Source organism: Sebastes umbrosus, chromosome 2 (genome assembly GCF_015220745.1).
Source record: "Sebastes umbrosus isolate fSebUmb1 chromosome 2, fSebUmb1.pri, whole genome shotgun sequence".
Classification (NCBI taxonomy): Eukaryota; Metazoa; Chordata; class Actinopteri; order Perciformes; family Sebastidae; genus Sebastes; species Sebastes umbrosus.
This window is the reverse complement of record NC_051270.1, coordinates 2158522-2176264: the sequence shown is the minus strand read 5'-3', so window position 1 is coordinate 2176264 and position 17743 is coordinate 2158522. Positions and strand designations below refer to the sequence as shown.

Here is a 17743-nt window from a genome sequence, read left to right as displayed (position 1 = left end):
CAGGTAGAGTCTCTGCAGGTCGACCCTGAAAACGTGCACACTATCTGAGAGCAGGTTTTCATTTCCTGTCCCCCCCCTCCTCCTCCTCCTCCTCCTCCTCCTCCTCCATAGCCTCATTTTCCATCACAAACTCTCCTCGTTTCTCTTTGTCTTGGTTTGGAGCAGCGTGCCCTGGTTCACTGATCCCCCGGGGGTATCCCATGAGTCCTTGAGGCCATGAAGACTCAGCGAGGAGAGGAGATGGGGGGGTCCGGTCTTTGTAACCGTGGTCGACATCACCACGCTGCAGTGTGTCTCTAATCGTTCACCACAGCTGGATCAGATCCTGTGATTCCGTCTTTTTTCTGTCTCTTGAACCAAAAGAAACTCTCCGTTTCTCTCTCCGTTCTTGATGAGTCATCGTTTTCCCTGAATCCCAACCTGAGCTCTGAGGGCTTATTTTTAGCTTCCTGCGTTACGTTGGACGCTGATCACTCGCCATAAGTGGAGCGCTGCTGCTGCTGCAGCCGCACTGCTGCTTCTCATTTCATTCATTTTGTGATGATCACACGTGTTGCTGCATCGGCGTCTGGTTTCAGTTTCCACCAGTTTGTTGAGTTCAGAGACGAAAGAAATTCTCTCAAAATACATTTCGGTGAAACATAAAACTGTTTCAGATTTTGTGTTGTTTGTTGTAGAGTTCTGTGTGACGGAAAAAAATGCATTTTATAGACGACAGAGTGAGGTGACATTATGTTAAACCTCAGAAGTATTTAGTTATGAGGGGTGGTAGCAGCTGATGAGTCCAGGTCCAGTCTACTGACTGTGAGTGTGTGACGCTCTGAGAGGGAGGAGTTGTAAAGCTCAATGGCCGCGGGCAGGAACGACTTCCTGTGGTGCATCTCGCTGGAATGAGACGCCTGTGTTTGAGCAGCACAGCATGAAGTGGGTGGGAGACATTGTCCAAGATGAAACATAGCTTGGACAGCATCCTAGAGTGAAGAGACTGGCATCATATGAAACTAGAAAACCTGATGAATCCATCGGTACCAACCATGTCAAACTAGCTCGTCATGAAGGAGGTTAAATAACGCTCCAAACTTACGCTACATTTTTGCGAGGGAAAAAACTGTCATGTCCATTTTCAAAGGGGTCCCTTGACCTCTGACCTCCAGATGTGTGAATGTAAATGGGTTCTATGGGTACCCACGAGTCTCCCCTTTACAGACATGCCCACTTTATGATAATCACATGCAGTTTGGGGCAAGTCATAGTCAAGTCAGCACACTGACAGCTGTTGTTGCCTGTTGGGCTGCAGTTTGCCATGTTATGATTGGAGCATATTGTTTTATGCTAAATGCAGTACCTGTGAGGGTTTCTGGACAATATCTGTTATTGTTTTGTGTTGTTAATTGATTTACAATAATAAATATATACATACATTTACATAAAGCAGCATATTTGTCCACTCCCATGTTGATAAGAGTATTAAATACTTGACAAATCTCCCTTTAAGGTACATTTTGAACAGATAAAAAATGTGTGATTAACTATTTTAATCAATTGACAGCCCTAATATAATATATTCTTAAAGTTGTGATAACATGTGTTTCCTGATCTGTCCTCTTCAGGTAACTCCACGGCTGTAAAGGTGGCGTGCTACATCCTGATTGGCGTCGGAGCTTTCTCCATGCTCATGGCCTTCCTCGGCTGCTTGGGGGCCATTTATGAGATCCGCTGTCTGCTCGGCCTGGTGAGTGACCGTCTGTCTGTATGGATGTGTATACAGTATGTGTATGTACGGCCTGATCATTTAAACATGATGATGAATAATGCAGCCGTGCTACGACGAGTAGAGGATTTACTGTGAACGTTAAATATCTGGACAAACGTCTCCTAAAGGACCAACAGCAGCTCTCTGCTTCATCACATGAAGCCTTAAATACTCCCGTGGACTCTGAAGGAGACAAAAGCAATTTGTGCACTAACTTGTTACTTGTCTGCTACATTATGTTTTCATGTTTTAGAAAGGTAAACTGTGTATAGTGTGCACAGAAAGGTTAAAGTCTGCTGGGTAAAAAGAGATCATTCACCAGGAAGTCGGTGTTTTCTAAGTTGTGGTTACAAACTGCTGCACAGCAAAACACCAGAAACAGAAGAGATAAGTGTAGAAAAGTGAAACAGAGAGCTCATTAAAATTTGATCTGATGGTTCTGATGAGTGTCAAACTCATTTTAGTTCAGGGGCCACGTACAGTCCAGTTTGATGTCCAGTGGGCCGGACCAGTAAAACCATTGCATAGTAACCTATAGATAACAACAACTCAACATTTTCCCTTCCGGTTAGTGTAAAGAAGTACATCCTGAAAACATCCACAATTAATGAAAAATCCACTCCAAATAGGAATAGAAGTGCATTTTATTGCAAAATTGGAATTAATGATTCGTTCTGACTTAAAAAAGTCATAAATTTAACTTAATATCAAGAACTTTTTCTTCCTTTAACAAATGTGTGAGTGACTGAGGGCTTTCAGAAGACATAGTCCGCTTGTCTAGAAGTCTGAATCACAGTTAAATTGATACCTTTGGTTCGTTTTCTGTTTAGTCTGGTTTCACATTGCTCAAATTAAAGCGGACCGAATAAAAAACATAACGAGCAAAGGGGCGTAAACGAAGGAGCGAATTGGTCTTTTTCATCTCGAGAGCTGCCACTTCTATGCAGGGAATCGTGGACTTTGATATATTGCTGTTGAAGTGTTTTCACTTTGAATGAATCCTTTCTCCTCCAGTTTATTACTTTATAAACGTCACTATTTTTTGCAGACTTTATTTAACATATTCTGTTTGTTCTTTTCGGCCCAGATGTCAAGCAAACATCAGACTTCTCTCCCACTCATGTTAACCGTTGTTTACCGGTGTCCATCTCAACAAATACCTGCACAGGCAGCCTGCGTTTTGGTTCGCTTGGAGTCGAGAGACTGCCTGCGAGAGGTGGACCGGTTGATTTGTTCCCATTGAGATCAAAGATCTCTTTTACAAGGGAGGCCTGGCCAAGATAGTAGCAACACAGTTATAGTAAAAGTGACAGATAACACATAAATTAACATTATAAAACTTGCTCATAAAAAACACTTTCACACAGACGAGCTGGACTGCAGCGATTTCACTTTAAACTCATTCAAGGTCACTACGTTTTGAAGTTGAAGATCAGATTGTAAATTATTCCTTAGCAGTAGCACTAAAAGCTTTCCTTCCCAATTCAGTTCGTACTTTGGGAACAACAAATTGCAAAATGTTCATAGAACGAAGATTATGACTTCCACTTCCATCCAATTAAAACTGACTAAATGTTGGCTTGTGAAAGCGCCCTGAACGGTCTGAGCTCTGGGAGCGATGGCGATGGTGATGGTCTGGATCAGGACTGTAGGTCACTCATTAATGTATAAATACACAGACAGACTAGAGGAGCACTCAGAGAGCACAGACCTCCACCAATAAATGAAAAAATGTGTGTATCCGTCCCGTGATCTGGATCTGCTCCGACATTTAATGGCTTCTTCCTTGACCCCATGCTACATTCTTCCACCACGTCTTATCTCTCTACTTTAGACAGATAAGGCTGGTGTTATTACCTCCGCCAAGGAGGTTAGGTTTTAGTTTCAGTTTGTTTATTGGTTTGTTTGTTTGTTTGTCAGCAAGATTACAGAAAAACTACCGGCCGTTTTTCATGAAGCTTGGTGGAAGGGTGCAGGATGGGCCGAGGAAGAACCCATTTCCCAAAATCAGCCTGTAGTTTTTTTACGTAATCGTGCTAACGAACGAACAAACTGGTCTCTAGTTTTTAATCAAACAAACAGGAGGAAATAGTGCATTTGTTGGAGACTATTTTCAGCAATACTTGTTAGTAGGTACATGTATTTTTTATTTATTTATTTATTAATAAATATTTTTTAACATGCCAATCAGAAATATGACACAAATGTTAACAACATTGTCTTCTTTGGCAGTTAGAATAATAATTGCTGGTTTGATTAATTAATTCTAACAATAATACTGATAAGGAAATAGTGTAGCAGGGAAAAGAAATAATAGCAATAATAATGAAAGTAGGCAACAACACTTAAAAGAGGGAGGAATTAAATTGATTAAACGAGGAGGAAAATAAATATTAATAAATAAATTAAACAAATAAATAAATAAAGTAAATAGATAAATAAATAAATAGATAAACAAATAGATAAATAAATAAATAGATAGATAGATAAATAAATAAATAAATAAATAGTTGAATAAATAGATAAACAAACAAATAAATAAATAAATAGATAGATGGATAAATAGATGGATAAATAAATAGATAAATACATAAATAAATAAATAAACAGATAAATAAATAATTGAATAAATAGATAAACAAATACATAGATAAATAAATAGTTGAATAAATAAATAAATAAATAAAATACAAGAAATACAAAAACAAAACATAAATTCTAAAATAATTAAATAAGAATAAAGGAAGGGGGTGATGCCTCCAGAATGTTAATTATGGGGTTTAAAGTTAGGATCCTAATAGTAGATCCAGTTATTGTTGGTTTGGACTATAAGATCTTTTTCCTGATCTTACTGGTTTTACTGGGATGCTGCTGCGTCTCCACTCAGCTCAACATCTTCTAACATTTTAACTCAGCTCCAGATGTTTTTAGTTCTGATGAGTTCAACATCTGTCTCCTCAGTACTTCACCTGCCTCCTGCTGATCCTCCTCGCTCAGGTGGCCGCCGGCGCTCTCATCTACTTCCAGAAGGACGTGGTGAGTGATGTCACTTCCTCCTCATTACCAGAGGGCATCATGGGAGTGTTATTCTGTTCTGTGTTGTTTAGTTCGTCTCACCTGGAAGGCGAATGTTAACAGATGATTCTCACTAAAGGAATGTGTTGCAGCACACCTCCGTCCTCTGTCTACTGACGGGGTCGTGTTCACACCCTCGATGTGTCATAACAAGCTCAACTATGTGCTGCAACATAGAAACAACATGTGCTACGAATAGAAACTAATTCTACTCCTCCAACAAAGTGTCCCACTGTATCCGAGAGCTCAGAGTCTGATGATGAGGCGACATATGGTCGATGTGACACCAGCAAATTAAAGCCGACGGCGTTCAGCGCTGCGTCGCCCTCTGCTGTTTTAATCTGAGACGGTTTATAGAGAAACAGGAAGAGCAGCAGAAAGAGAGTAGAGTTACTCTGAAGGAGCTTTTTAGGAGCTTTTCTTTTTTCTTTTAACTCTTTTAAATGGCAGCTTAAAAGTTTCTCACATAAAAACACAAATAACAGACTTAAACATAAAACATTTCACACACGAGAGACGTAAACCAAACGGCAAGTTCAGTCAACCACAGAATTTTCATTCCTTTCATTTTATCTTTTATAAACTTTAAACCAAATTAATGTCAAAGTCAAATGTTTATAATAAGTATTATATAACACTCTGTCCTGTTGGAAACTGTCCAAAGGAGGAGCCGTTCAACCAGACATGTTTATCAGAGATTAACATTCAGTTACTAACAACAAGAACTGCATTCTTATCCGTCTACTTTCATTTATCTGCCTCTCAAAGTTTTAATTATGTTTTTATTGACACTTAGCAACAAACATACTTCCATAAAACAAGTTACAGATCCTGTACACATAAATCACCCGTCTATGTCTGTCTAAAGTGCTGTATTTTAATCAATCAACATTTATTTGTCTAGCCCTTTACAAACAACCAAAAGGTACCCAAAGTGCTTTACATTAACATCAAGAAATAACAGGAATAAAAACACAACATATAGATAGATAGATAGATAGTAACTTTATTAAGCCCGAGGGAAATTCAAGTTTCCAGCATCACAGTTCCATAGTGCAAAACATGTTAGTAAAAAGGCAGTAAAAAAAGTTAGTTGTACAAAAAAATATACCAGATATAAAAATACAAGATGAAGAAGAAAACTGTTAAAACTGAATATAGTGCAGGGTGACAGCTGTGATACACGACTATTATATTATTATTATTATTATTATTATTATTATTATTATTATTATTATTATTTTTATTATTATTATTTTTATTATTATTATTATTATTATTATTATTATTATTATTATTGTTTTTATTATATGATAAAATCATAAAAAGGTACATTAAAAAGCAGAGGGAAAATGTCACAGCGCTACTAGGTATTAAAAGCCAATCTAAATAAAAAAGTCTTGAGCTTATATTTAAAGAGTACTAGGTCAGTGATATAGTGCGTATATATCAGGGGGAACTTGTTCCAGAGTTTAGGAGCAGCGATCACCCCACAGCTTACACCTCGACCTCGGGACTTCTACAAAAAGTTGACCAGATGACCGCTGAGCCCCGTTGTGATAAAATGCAAAGAGAAGGAAAAAGTCCTCCAGCAACACGTGTCGTAAACAGAACAACTTCAACGTGTTGCAGCTCGTTGCCTCACCAGTTTCTCTCATAACCAACAAATAACAGGAGCAACTATTTAGTGGGTAACACTTTATAATAACCATCATTTATATACGGTAAATTAATAGTTAATTAAACTTTGTTGATAGAAATGTTACCGTTAATAAACAATTAAATGATAATTAATAATGATTACTAATTATTGGTAATGCTATGTAATGTTATTTTATCATTATTATGTCTATGTTAAGCATTAAATTATTATTATTATCATTAGTTTGTGTTATATGAACTAATTAGTTTATAAATGATTTATTGTATAAGAGATAAGATAAGGCTGATAAGAGACGATAACAATTACATTCTGATTACATTAATAAACTATTTATTATCAGTTTATTGTTGCACACATTATAACATTTTATTCACTATATGTTAACTGTAACGGAATAGCAACGGAATTGCGTTGCTAGGCAACAGTTTGGGTCCATGTTTACTTCCTGTCAGCTGATGTTATTTACATACACTGCAACAGGAAATAAACTGGGACACATTTAGAATGTTTGTGTTTAAAAACCGTGTAATGATCTATATAATTGTATATTTGTGACATCACAAATGGACAGAAATCCTGACGGGTTGTTTCAAAAGCACAGTTTCTGAATATGGGCTGTGTGTATTTCTCTGTACATTGAGCGCTTCGATACTTTCACGGTATTTATAAAGCACTTAAACCTGCTTTATAATATGAAAGACATGAAAATGTCACTTTTTACAATATGGGACCTTTAACTAAGTTGAATTAACTGTCCATTTACCATTTATAAATGATGGTTGTTATAAAGTGTTATCATTTATTGAACTCTTTACAGCCTCTTCCTCCTTTAAAGAGAATGAGACACAAACAAACTCTGATGCATTTGTCTCTTTTGTATCTATAACAACAACAACAACAACACATGATGACGAGTTACAACCGATCATGATGTGACTGGTCGAGAGATCGACTGATCGGTTCATGTACCAGTGAGCTGTGTTCTGTCGGCCTCTGACTGAGTAACTGAGTTATATTTACTTTAAGTACATAGTTACTGTACAGCAGCAGCAGCTCACTGTTCAGGTCAAACACAGCCTCAGATATTTATATGGACGCTCCAGTAATTAACTCCAATGCAAAACATCTGTGTTTCTCCGACTTTAATACTGCGTTCACATCACATGAGTTACCGTAATCACCAGTTTCCAGCTCCTAAGTAGCGTTTATGTCCACACGCAGGTTGTAATTACAACCGGAAAAAAACTCTAAAAGCTTCGACGATAAAACGGAAGTCTCTCAAAATGTAAACAAGTAAACAAACGGACGCGTCACGTACACAAAGACTCACGTTGAAGTTACATTTAACCCAACTTTAAGTGATGTTTTGTAAATGCAAACTCATTAACATGTAAATCTCTCCAATAGTTGATGTGAATACAACATTACACTGTTACACACTGTAGTCTTAAAGACCTGCAGCTAATGATTAGTTTCATTATTGATTAATGTGTGGATTATTTTCTCGGAATAGTTACCCGTCACAGTTTCTTCGTTTTGCCTGACCCAAAGATATTCAGTTTATTATCATAGAAGACAAAGAAAAAGCAATAAATATTCACGTTTGAGAAGTTGGAACCAGAGACATTTTGGCTTTTTAGCTTGAGAAATTGCAAGAATGCAAGAATGCACCGGAAAATAAGCCTAATAGGTCCTGTTTAACATAAAAAAAACAAAATAAGCAATAAAAAAACTGAATAAAATCAATTAAAATAGAAAAAAAAACATTTAAAAAATTAGAAAAAATTAAATAAAATACATTAAATAAACTTAAATTAAATTGGAATAGACCAGAAATACAGTTACAGGGCAGTGATAAGTTGTAAATTGCCGCAAATGCAACAAAGGAAATAAAAATGCAGTAAATAAACCATCACTTAAAGGAACAGTGTGTAGGATTTGACGGCATCTAGTGGTGAGGTTGCAGATTGCAACCAACTGAAACTTCTGTGTGCCGAGCGATTCGGAGAACTACGGTGGCCGACGCAAAAACGTGAAAGTCTCTCTCTAGAGCCAGAGTTTGGTTTGTACGTTCTGGGCGCACTGAGGACAGTCCGCCCCGGTCGACAGTTGCACAGGGAGTAGTTTCATCTACAAACATGAAATAATGATGTGCACTTTCATGATTTGCTGAAGCAAAAGAGAGAAAACCTCAGAGTTGGAGCAGCAGTTTGTCCTCGCTGATCCTGATGCATAAATCATCTGAACAGACAGAAACGCTACAGAGAGGAGGAATCCAGACAGACTTCTGTTTATTGTATCTGAACATTTGTTGGACTTCTATTCAGCCGCCGTGCTTCTCTGCCAAATAGTGGTTCAAGGAAAAGACCTCTATTTGGGGGAAAAAAAGCAGCGTATATATATCTTCTCTTTTCCCGTCTGTGTTCACTGGAGACCTTCAATGTCTCAACATTCTTGGAGAAAAGATTTAGCAACAATTACTCTCCGGTTTCCTGCGTCTGGTCGGATCAGTTCAGCCGTTAAACGGCGCTGCCGTGTGTTCGCCTCCTGATTGTGATGTTTCTGGGTTTCGTACAAATCTGATTTCACAGATCTGAAAGCCAAATTCTTCACCGCAAGAATTCACAGCTCATGTTTGACAAACCAAAAACATGTAAAAAGAATTGTGATTATTGAGGAATGTAAGTGAAACACGGCTCTGAGTTTAAAGCTTTTAATAATGTTCAATATCCAGAAGAGTCCCTGTTTGCTAAAAAGACTTAAACTTAAAGGAATAGTTCAACATTTTGAATTATTGCATAGAGCTGCATCAATTAGTCGACTAATCGTTGCAGCTCAAAATAAAAGCTGTTTGTTTAATATGTTTTCCCACGATGAACCTGCTGAGAGTTAGACGAGAAGATTGATACCTCTCTACCAATCTTCTCGTCTTACTCTCTTTGTCAAGTCAAACTGAAGGTTGCAGGAAATTAAGCTTTATAAAAATTAATAAATAGCAATTAATATAAATAGAAAAATAGAAAATAAATAAATCAGAAAGAAAAAATTGAAAATAAATAAATCAGAAAGTAATTTGTGAATTAATAAGTCCACTAGAAAAAGTGAGTGCTCAGGGAGTAAACGGGAGGGGACTAATTCATCTAATTACGCCCGGAGTTTAGAAAAGCAATACTCTCAGTTCCACAGTAAAAAAAGCGAATAATGGTACAATAATTGGGCTGCAACTAACGATTATTTTCATTATTGATTAATCTGCAGATTATTTTCTACATTAATTGATTAATCATTTGGTCAAAATGTCAGAAAATAGTGAAAAATGTACATCCTGTTTTCTCAAAGTCCAAAGACTAATTTAGTCTGCATCTATTTTGATAATCGATTTATCAATAAAGTCATTTTTCAAACAAAAATGACAGAAAAGGCTGTTTTCAGCCTCTCAAATACAGACATTTGTATCAGTTTTATATCACTTTAAACTGAATATCTTTTGGGTTTTTGACACAGCAGGACATTTAAAGACATCACCTTGGACTTTGAGAAACATTTTTCTCTATTTTCTGACATTTTAACCAAACAATTAATCCATTAATGTAGAAAATAATCTGCAGATTAATCGATAATGATAAATAATTGTTAGTTGCAGCCCAATTATTGTATGAGCTTTCTTGCAGATTGGTAGACGAGGAGATTGACACCACTCTCATGTATAAGTGTGGTATCAATCTTCTCGTCTAACTCTCAGCATGTTCATCGTGGGTAAACATATTAAACAAACAGATTTTTTTTTTTGATCAAACACCGGGCAGGTTTCCATCTCGTTTTGTTCCCCTGAATTTGGACAATAGAGTGTCTTTGAACAGCTGTTTTTATCCAGACATGATTAATTTTACAACTAATTTTTGCTCATTTTGTTTATATACATTAATAAACTCTGCAGTCCTGCAGCTACAGGATAAATAGTTTGGTTTTATTCTGTCATAAAATCCAAATATTCACAAGAAAGAAAAAGAAAGAACCAAAGCAAAAGACACACATTCTCTCCAACATGGATCATAAACATGAAGAAACACTAAATACTAAATCAAACTATAAACAGCAGATAAAACGCCGTCTTCACTTCAGCAGCTTTTCTGTATTTTGCATCACAAGACGTATATTTTATTAACATCACAGCTGGTTTCTTTCAGTTAAACGAGGAGATGTCCACGATCGTCACCAAGGTGCTGGACGGTTACCCCGGCAACAACTCGACCACGGAGCAGGCCTGGGACTTCATCCAGAAGAACGTGAGTTAAAAAACTGATCTGATCTGGGGTCAGCTAAGTGATAGATTTATGCATGAAAATAAATAACAAAACACATCAAAATTCTTTTTGCAATCGGTAAAGTAACTTAGTGCCACACACGTCCTGTAGCAAGAATATCAAAGGCAAACAGAGGGAAGGAAATAAGTCCAGAACAAAAATAGGTAGTAAAAAAATAAAATAAAACCGTCTGCATTTTAACAGCAAAGCCCAAACATCAGCTCTCGGTTATCTTTTAACACTGACCACGGACTGCAGAATGCAAGTAACATATGAAAAAGGCCACTTAAAGGTGCCATATTGAAAAAAGTGAGATTTTCATGTCTTTTATATTATAAAGCAGTGCTTTATAAATACTGTTAAACTATCAAAACACTCAATATACGGAGAAATACATACAGCCCATATTCAAAAATTGTGTTTGGAACAAGCCGTTAGGATTTCTGTCCATTTGTGATGTCACAAATATACAATATATTGACCATAGATATAAAACTGTTTTATATTTAGACCATAACACGGTTTTAAACATAAACATTCTAAATGTGTCCCAGTTTATTTCCTGTTGCAGTGTATGTGAATAACATCAGCTGACAGGAAATAAACATGGACCCAAGCTGTTGCCTAGCAACGCAATGCCGTTGCAATTCCGTTGAAATGCACTAAAACGGAGCGTTTCAGACAGAGGGTGAATACAGGTATATTCAGACAGGTAGAATGAGGAACATAATGGGTTTTATGAAGATTAAAGCATGTAAACATGTCCTAGTAGAAACATAAAATACAAGTATGAACCTGAAAATGAACACAATATGGGACCTTTAAAGGGTAAGTTCACATTTTTTCCATTTTATAGGAAAGTGTTCAAATTCTACACATACGTCGTTACAAATATATTAGCACTTATTAACACTTGAAGAATGTAGGGGAAATAGGAAATATACATGTAACACAGGAGTTGTGCAAAAATCTTAATTTGTAAAGTAACCAAAGCTGTCAGATAAATGTAACGGAGTAAAAGTAGAAAGTTGCCTGAGGAGTAGTAAAAGTACCCTAAATTTAACTCTACTTAATAGTACTTGAGGGTCATTCTCCCCGTCTGTCCGTCTGTCTGTAGATGGAGTGCTGTGGCTGGGCGGGCCGTGTGGACTGGAACGGTAACCAGGTGATCGTCAACAGCTCCCAGCTGCTGTTTCCCTGCTCCTGCCAGAACATCTCACTCGCCACCGGAAACTTCTCCGACAGCGGCTTCTGCGAGGCTCAGACGCCCGACTGGCCCGTTTACGACACGGTAAACAGAGTTTTACTGTTATTACATTGACCTGTTTAAAGTCACCTGGCTGAGTTCCTCATTCATTCGCTCCTCTCTCTCTGTGCTGTTCTGGATGGATCTTTAGGGTTGTTCTTCCAGCGTGGAGAGCTGGCTCCTCACCAACATCGGGGTCGTCCTGGGGATCTGCCTCGGAGTCGCTCTGATTGAGGTACGCCTTCATTTATTAACATCTCCGGTTTTAACTTACACACTTAGTGTTTAGGCTGCTGTGAACGCTGCCAAGCAAACTCTGGTGCAGACCAAATAACCAGACCAAGACTGCCTCATTATCAGGAGTCTTGGTCCGGATCGTTACGTGTTGGCAGCAATCGGCCAATCAGAGCTCATTCTGCTTCTGCCTCTCGAGCTCTGCCGCCAATTCAACATGCTTAATTGGGCGAAAAACCTCTGATATGGGCAGACTAGAGCTGACGATGCAGGACACACTGCAAAAACTAGACAGACGCTCACCGACGGCCCCAAACTTGGTGTGTCAGGGCCTTAAAGTTACCTACCCCAGCTTTAATTGGTTATAATGAAATGCTGTAAAGGTCAGGTGGTACACGCCAAACTCCTGAGCTTAACAGGTGAGATTTAAAGAGACTGTTTGTAACTTTTTAAGCGTATAAATGTACCGGGTCGGAACACATGCATGCTCGCATATGCGCGCTCGCGTGTGGCCGGCGTCCCTGCTCCTCTGCTGCTTGCCTTCACTCAGACAGTGCGCGCGTTCTCGCGTACTCGCTCCACCTCTAGACGTGAACGCGCGTTCACTCCACACTGCAGAAGAGTTAGTTTAGCTCTGAGAATATCTAGTGAATGTACAGTGGACGTTTGTGCAGAAATAACTGCTGCAGCTCCTCCAGACCAACAGAGGTTTCCCGTGTCTTGTGAAGTGACGGGGCTCTGCAGAGAGAAACCTTGTCGTCTCGTTACCGACCGGGTGCCGGTGTCTCCCTGTTCTCTCCGGCTGCGGGCGGAGGGAGACGAGTTTCTCGCTGCGGAGCCCCCGCTGCTGAAGCCTGTGCTGAGGCAGGAAAAGCCAACACTAGGATCAGCATTGATTCATGGAGAGACCTTCGTCTGGTCAGCTAACATTACTGCCAAGCAGCTGAAATATAGAGTGATATTGTGCTTTTAGCTGACGTGTGTCGCCTCACTGTTTTGAGTGATGCTCGTTCATGTCTATGTAGAGCGAGCGCGAGCACAAGCGCGAGCCCGACACTGACTTTCGTTGACTTAACGGACACAGGTGTCGCTGTTAACAAGCAATTCTGAAAGTTACAAATTGTCAATTTAAAACATATAAAATGTATTGAATATATAGAATGTTTTGAAGCTATAAAATGTTTTGAAGCTATAAAATGTATTAAAGATATAAACTGTATTGTATGAAATGTATTGATGTATCTGTGTTTTTGTTTTGCAGCTGCTGGGGATGATCTTCTCCATCTGCCTGTGCAGAAACATTCACACAGAAGATTACACCAAAGTGCCGAAGTACTAACGAGGCTCGGTGGAGGAAGATGAACTGAACAGAGAGAAAGAGAAGAAACAGTAAAATAATGCATTTTGTTTTTATTTCATCCTGTATTTGGTGAAACATTTTGTCCAAATGTAAAATAATGTGTTTGCTTTTTATTTTGTTAGATTCTTTTTGAGGCACTTCTTTTCTTTTCTTTTTAGTTTTCATCAGTCCAGTTTTTTCTTTGGAGCACTTTAGAGACGTTTCGAATCAGAGAGCGACGCTGGAAATGTTTTTCTTCTATTAAATTCAGATTAGACGCGGAGAGAGAATTGTAAAGTAAGAAATGACGGATGAGGTCGCCCGTACGTCTTCTCGGATTACAGCGTCGCTGGTTTCTCTGTAAATTATCGCTTCTTGGTTTCAGTTTTCCCTAAAAAAATCTGAAGAGAAATCGTGTTTATCGTCGGTGACGACAGAATTTAAAGCTAACGTTGATTTGGACAACTGGAAAATCCACCTCGTGTGTGTGGTGAGTTTTGTTTTTTATATATATATACACCAGCGTTTTGAGTTATTGTGACATGTTTTAGTACTTTGTATATAATTTTAGTCTTTATTTGTGTGAATCCAAAAAAGTCTGCCAGTGTTGTTTTCTTTGTTTAGCAGCTGGTTTTTAAAGTCGGTTGTTTTCTTTTTCATATTTTCTTAATTTTTCTGATAATAATAGAAATAATTAGATACTAAAGCGGTACATTTATGATACTTGTTTCTTTAAAGTGTCGCTCCCAGTTTACAATTGTCTTTTATGACAAGCAAAAACAACTTTTCTTTTTTTTTAAAGTAGCTTTAAGTTCATATTTTACCCACTTTAATCTAAAAACAAAAGTTTGAGAAAGAAGATAAAAGTTTATTTTAACCACTTTAGAATTAAAATATGAGGAAAAGGGGGAACATTATTTTGGAGTAGAGGGAATATTTTCCATCTTGGAAATTTGTTTATACAGAAAAAATCATTTGAAATTCATTTTATGTACGATTTTTAACTCTCAAGCCAAGATGTTGTGTTGTTTTTATAATGTACAAATCCTCCTTGTTGTGTTCTCTTTATGTACAGTCTGTATGAAAAACATGCCATTAATCTTTATAATAGTTTCTAAGAACAGGAAGGGAACGCATGTTTGTAACTAGATGGACTTCTAGCTGGATTAGTAAGCGTGAACTCACAACATTCATTCTTTCATTTTGCCAATAAACTGATTACAGTAGTTTGTTGTTGTTTGTTTTTAATCCACTTCCTGTTGTGTTAAAGGTTCTCTATATGATATCCAGAGCATTAATATACAATCAACTACTATTACAATCAATTACAATCCACTATCAACCCCTCTCCAGTGGCTCCATGTGGATTTATAAAAATGGAAATCAATAACTGTTTTTGGTTACATTTTCATTTTTATTTATCATTGTTGTAGGATTATGGTACGACGGTTTATTAAGGCCACATTGAGGAAAAAAAAATCTGAGATTTCGAAAAGAAAGTCATAATATTATAAAGTAGTCATTTTACGTGTTATTTTCTTTATTCTCAGAATAATACGACTTTTTTTTCTCGTTAAGTTATGACTTTATTTTCATAACATTACGACTTTTTTCTCAAAGTTTTTTTTTTATATGTTATGTATATTATATATATATATTATGTATATAATGTATATTATATATATATAATATATATTTATATTATATAATATATGTATATATACATATATATGTGTATATGTATATATATATATATGGATATATATATACATATATATATGTGTATATGTATATTATATATGTATATATATATATATATATATATATATATATATATATATATATATATATATATATATGAATATAATATACATATATATGTGAAACTAAAACTCACTCTGTGTGTCCTTGTTAAGTATTCTTTGGTTTTGTCAGTGGTGGAAAAAGTCTAGATCCTTTTACTTAAAGGTCCTTAGAGATTTGCGCAATTAATAAATAACAATGAATAAATAACAATGAATACTTCATAATATCAGTTTAATATTACATTTTTAAACCATCACGGGTGAGAAAACATTGTTTTTTAAATATTTCCATTGACAACCGCTGATGAAGATCATGTGATGTGATCAAAAGCTCCAGAACAGTTACTAAATAAATGCACACGAATGAGAGAACCAAGAATCCTGAGCTGAACTCATCCTGCAGTTCCTGATCAAACCACCAGAGGGCGACAACGCTCTGCACAAAAACTACATCAGGAACAGAAAGAAATAGAGATGTGATGTCTATATATGAGTTAGTAATCTGTAATGTTTATTTATATATAGATATGCATAATAATAATGCTTCTACAAGTTACGAGAAAGGGAAGATGGATGCTGTGAAAACAATGTTTTTATCTGCACAATGTAGTTAATTTAAATGTTGGCAGGTCAGATATTCTCAAAACATTCTTCACTAAAATGTCTTTAAAAAAGATTAAAATTAGGATTCATCATACAAGAAGTGTAAATCTTCTTCTCAGGTTTAACCTAGATGATGATTTCTTACATATTTACACTTTTGAATCTTTTTATAAACAGATAATTCCTCCTCACAACCTCTCGTTACGGATTATTTATGAGATGTGAGCAGTTTAATGAAAGGAGAAGGACGTTTATATCTTATTTTGTTTCATTTTAATCAATATTAAAGCCGTGTTGAGGAACAAACTCTCCAGTATTTCACAAAAAAAGCTAAAAAAAATTGATTAAAATCTGAAAATTTGTAGCTGTAATGTTTTGAATTGGTAACTACTGGTTCATATAACTGATCCTGACTGAAGGAGTCAGGAGTGTGTGTGTCTGTGTGTCCGTTCAGATGACTGTATCACACATATTCTCACACTTGTATATAGCGGTGACATTTTGCCTGCCGGCCGTCCTCATGTTGGACCCCCTTCACACACACTGACACACAGCAGAGGGACACGCCCACGTCCGTCCAACATTCAACTGCTGCCTGAAGCCAAGTGTTCAGAGATCACTGCCAAATCTCCACATGTAGTATCACACACACACACACACACACACACACACACACACACACACATATATTCATCTGACTAATCTGAATCAAAGTCATCAAATAAATGTAGTGAAGTAAACAAGATTTCCCTCTGAGATCTTGTGGAGAATATAAAGAAGCATAAAAAGGTAAATACACAAGTGAAGTAGAAGTACATCAAAATTGTAATTAAAGGAATACTTCACCCTTAAAATGACCATCTGTAGATCAGTTACCCCCCCTGTGTTACATTGAATTCTTGAAGAATAAATAAATATAAATATATATATATATATAAATATGTGGTGACGTAGTTTAAAGACGCGCGACGAAGCGGCGGTATGTGACGAGTTCGGATGAGAATGTGTTGGTATAATCCAAGTCTCATTTATCCAGTCGTATGTTCACTACTTCCCAAACACATGCATCGTCACTAAAACCTCACTATTTAAAATACTTCCTGCACTACGTCTCATGCACGTACTCGCAGCGCACATGCACGAGTAGTTCAACGTATCCTCATACGTATGATATTTTTTTCGAAAAGATATTCCACATTTTTCGTGCGTTTTCCTACAAATGTCCAACAACACGAGTCAATTTCCACTCCAGTCTTTTCAAAACAAAACTACTTAGTTAGGTTTAGGAAAAGATGGTGGTTTGGGTTAAAATAACTCCGGAAGTGGCGTTACTTAAGAACGGAAGTTACGTGACAATAAATCAATCAATCAAATAATGACTTCTGGTTTCACACGGGACAGTCATCATCAAAAGTCATAGTATAATATGTCGAAAAAAAAGTCATAGCAAAGTATGTTGATAAAATAAAAAAGTCAAAGTATAGTATGTCTAAAAAATTAAAATGGTAATAGTATAGTATGTCGGAAAAAAGTCATGTTTTTAAGGGTGAAGTATTCCTTTAAATACAATACTTTAGTAAATGTATTAGTTGCATTCCTCTACTGTACTCTGTTGTATCGGTACTTTTACTTCAGTAAAAAGTGTGAGTACTTGGATGGTCAACAGCTGGTTCATGTCCAGCGTTCAGTGGATATTTATTACTGGTTAATAAGATCAGATA

At 36.8% G+C, this 17743-nt stretch overlaps 1 protein-coding gene across 1 annotated transcript in view; it reads left to right on the top strand.

The window, feature by feature from the left end:
- LOC119502087 (CD82 antigen-like) overlaps positions 1-14840 on the top strand; it is a 39900-nt gene extending 25060 nt beyond the window's left edge. Inside the window, exons 4-9 of the mRNA XM_037792947.1 lie at positions 1611-1732; positions 4715-4789; positions 10679-10777; positions 11913-12086; positions 12193-12276; positions 13537-14840. Of these exons, the coding sequence (XP_037648875.1) occupies positions 1611-1732; positions 4715-4789; positions 10679-10777; positions 11913-12086; positions 12193-12276; positions 13537-13614 (632 nt within the window). The 3' untranslated portion in view covers positions 13615-14840. The remainder of the gene's footprint in view (positions 1-1610; positions 1733-4714; positions 4790-10678; positions 10778-11912; positions 12087-12192; positions 12277-13536) is intronic.
- Positions 14841-17743: the final 2903 nt, after the last annotated feature.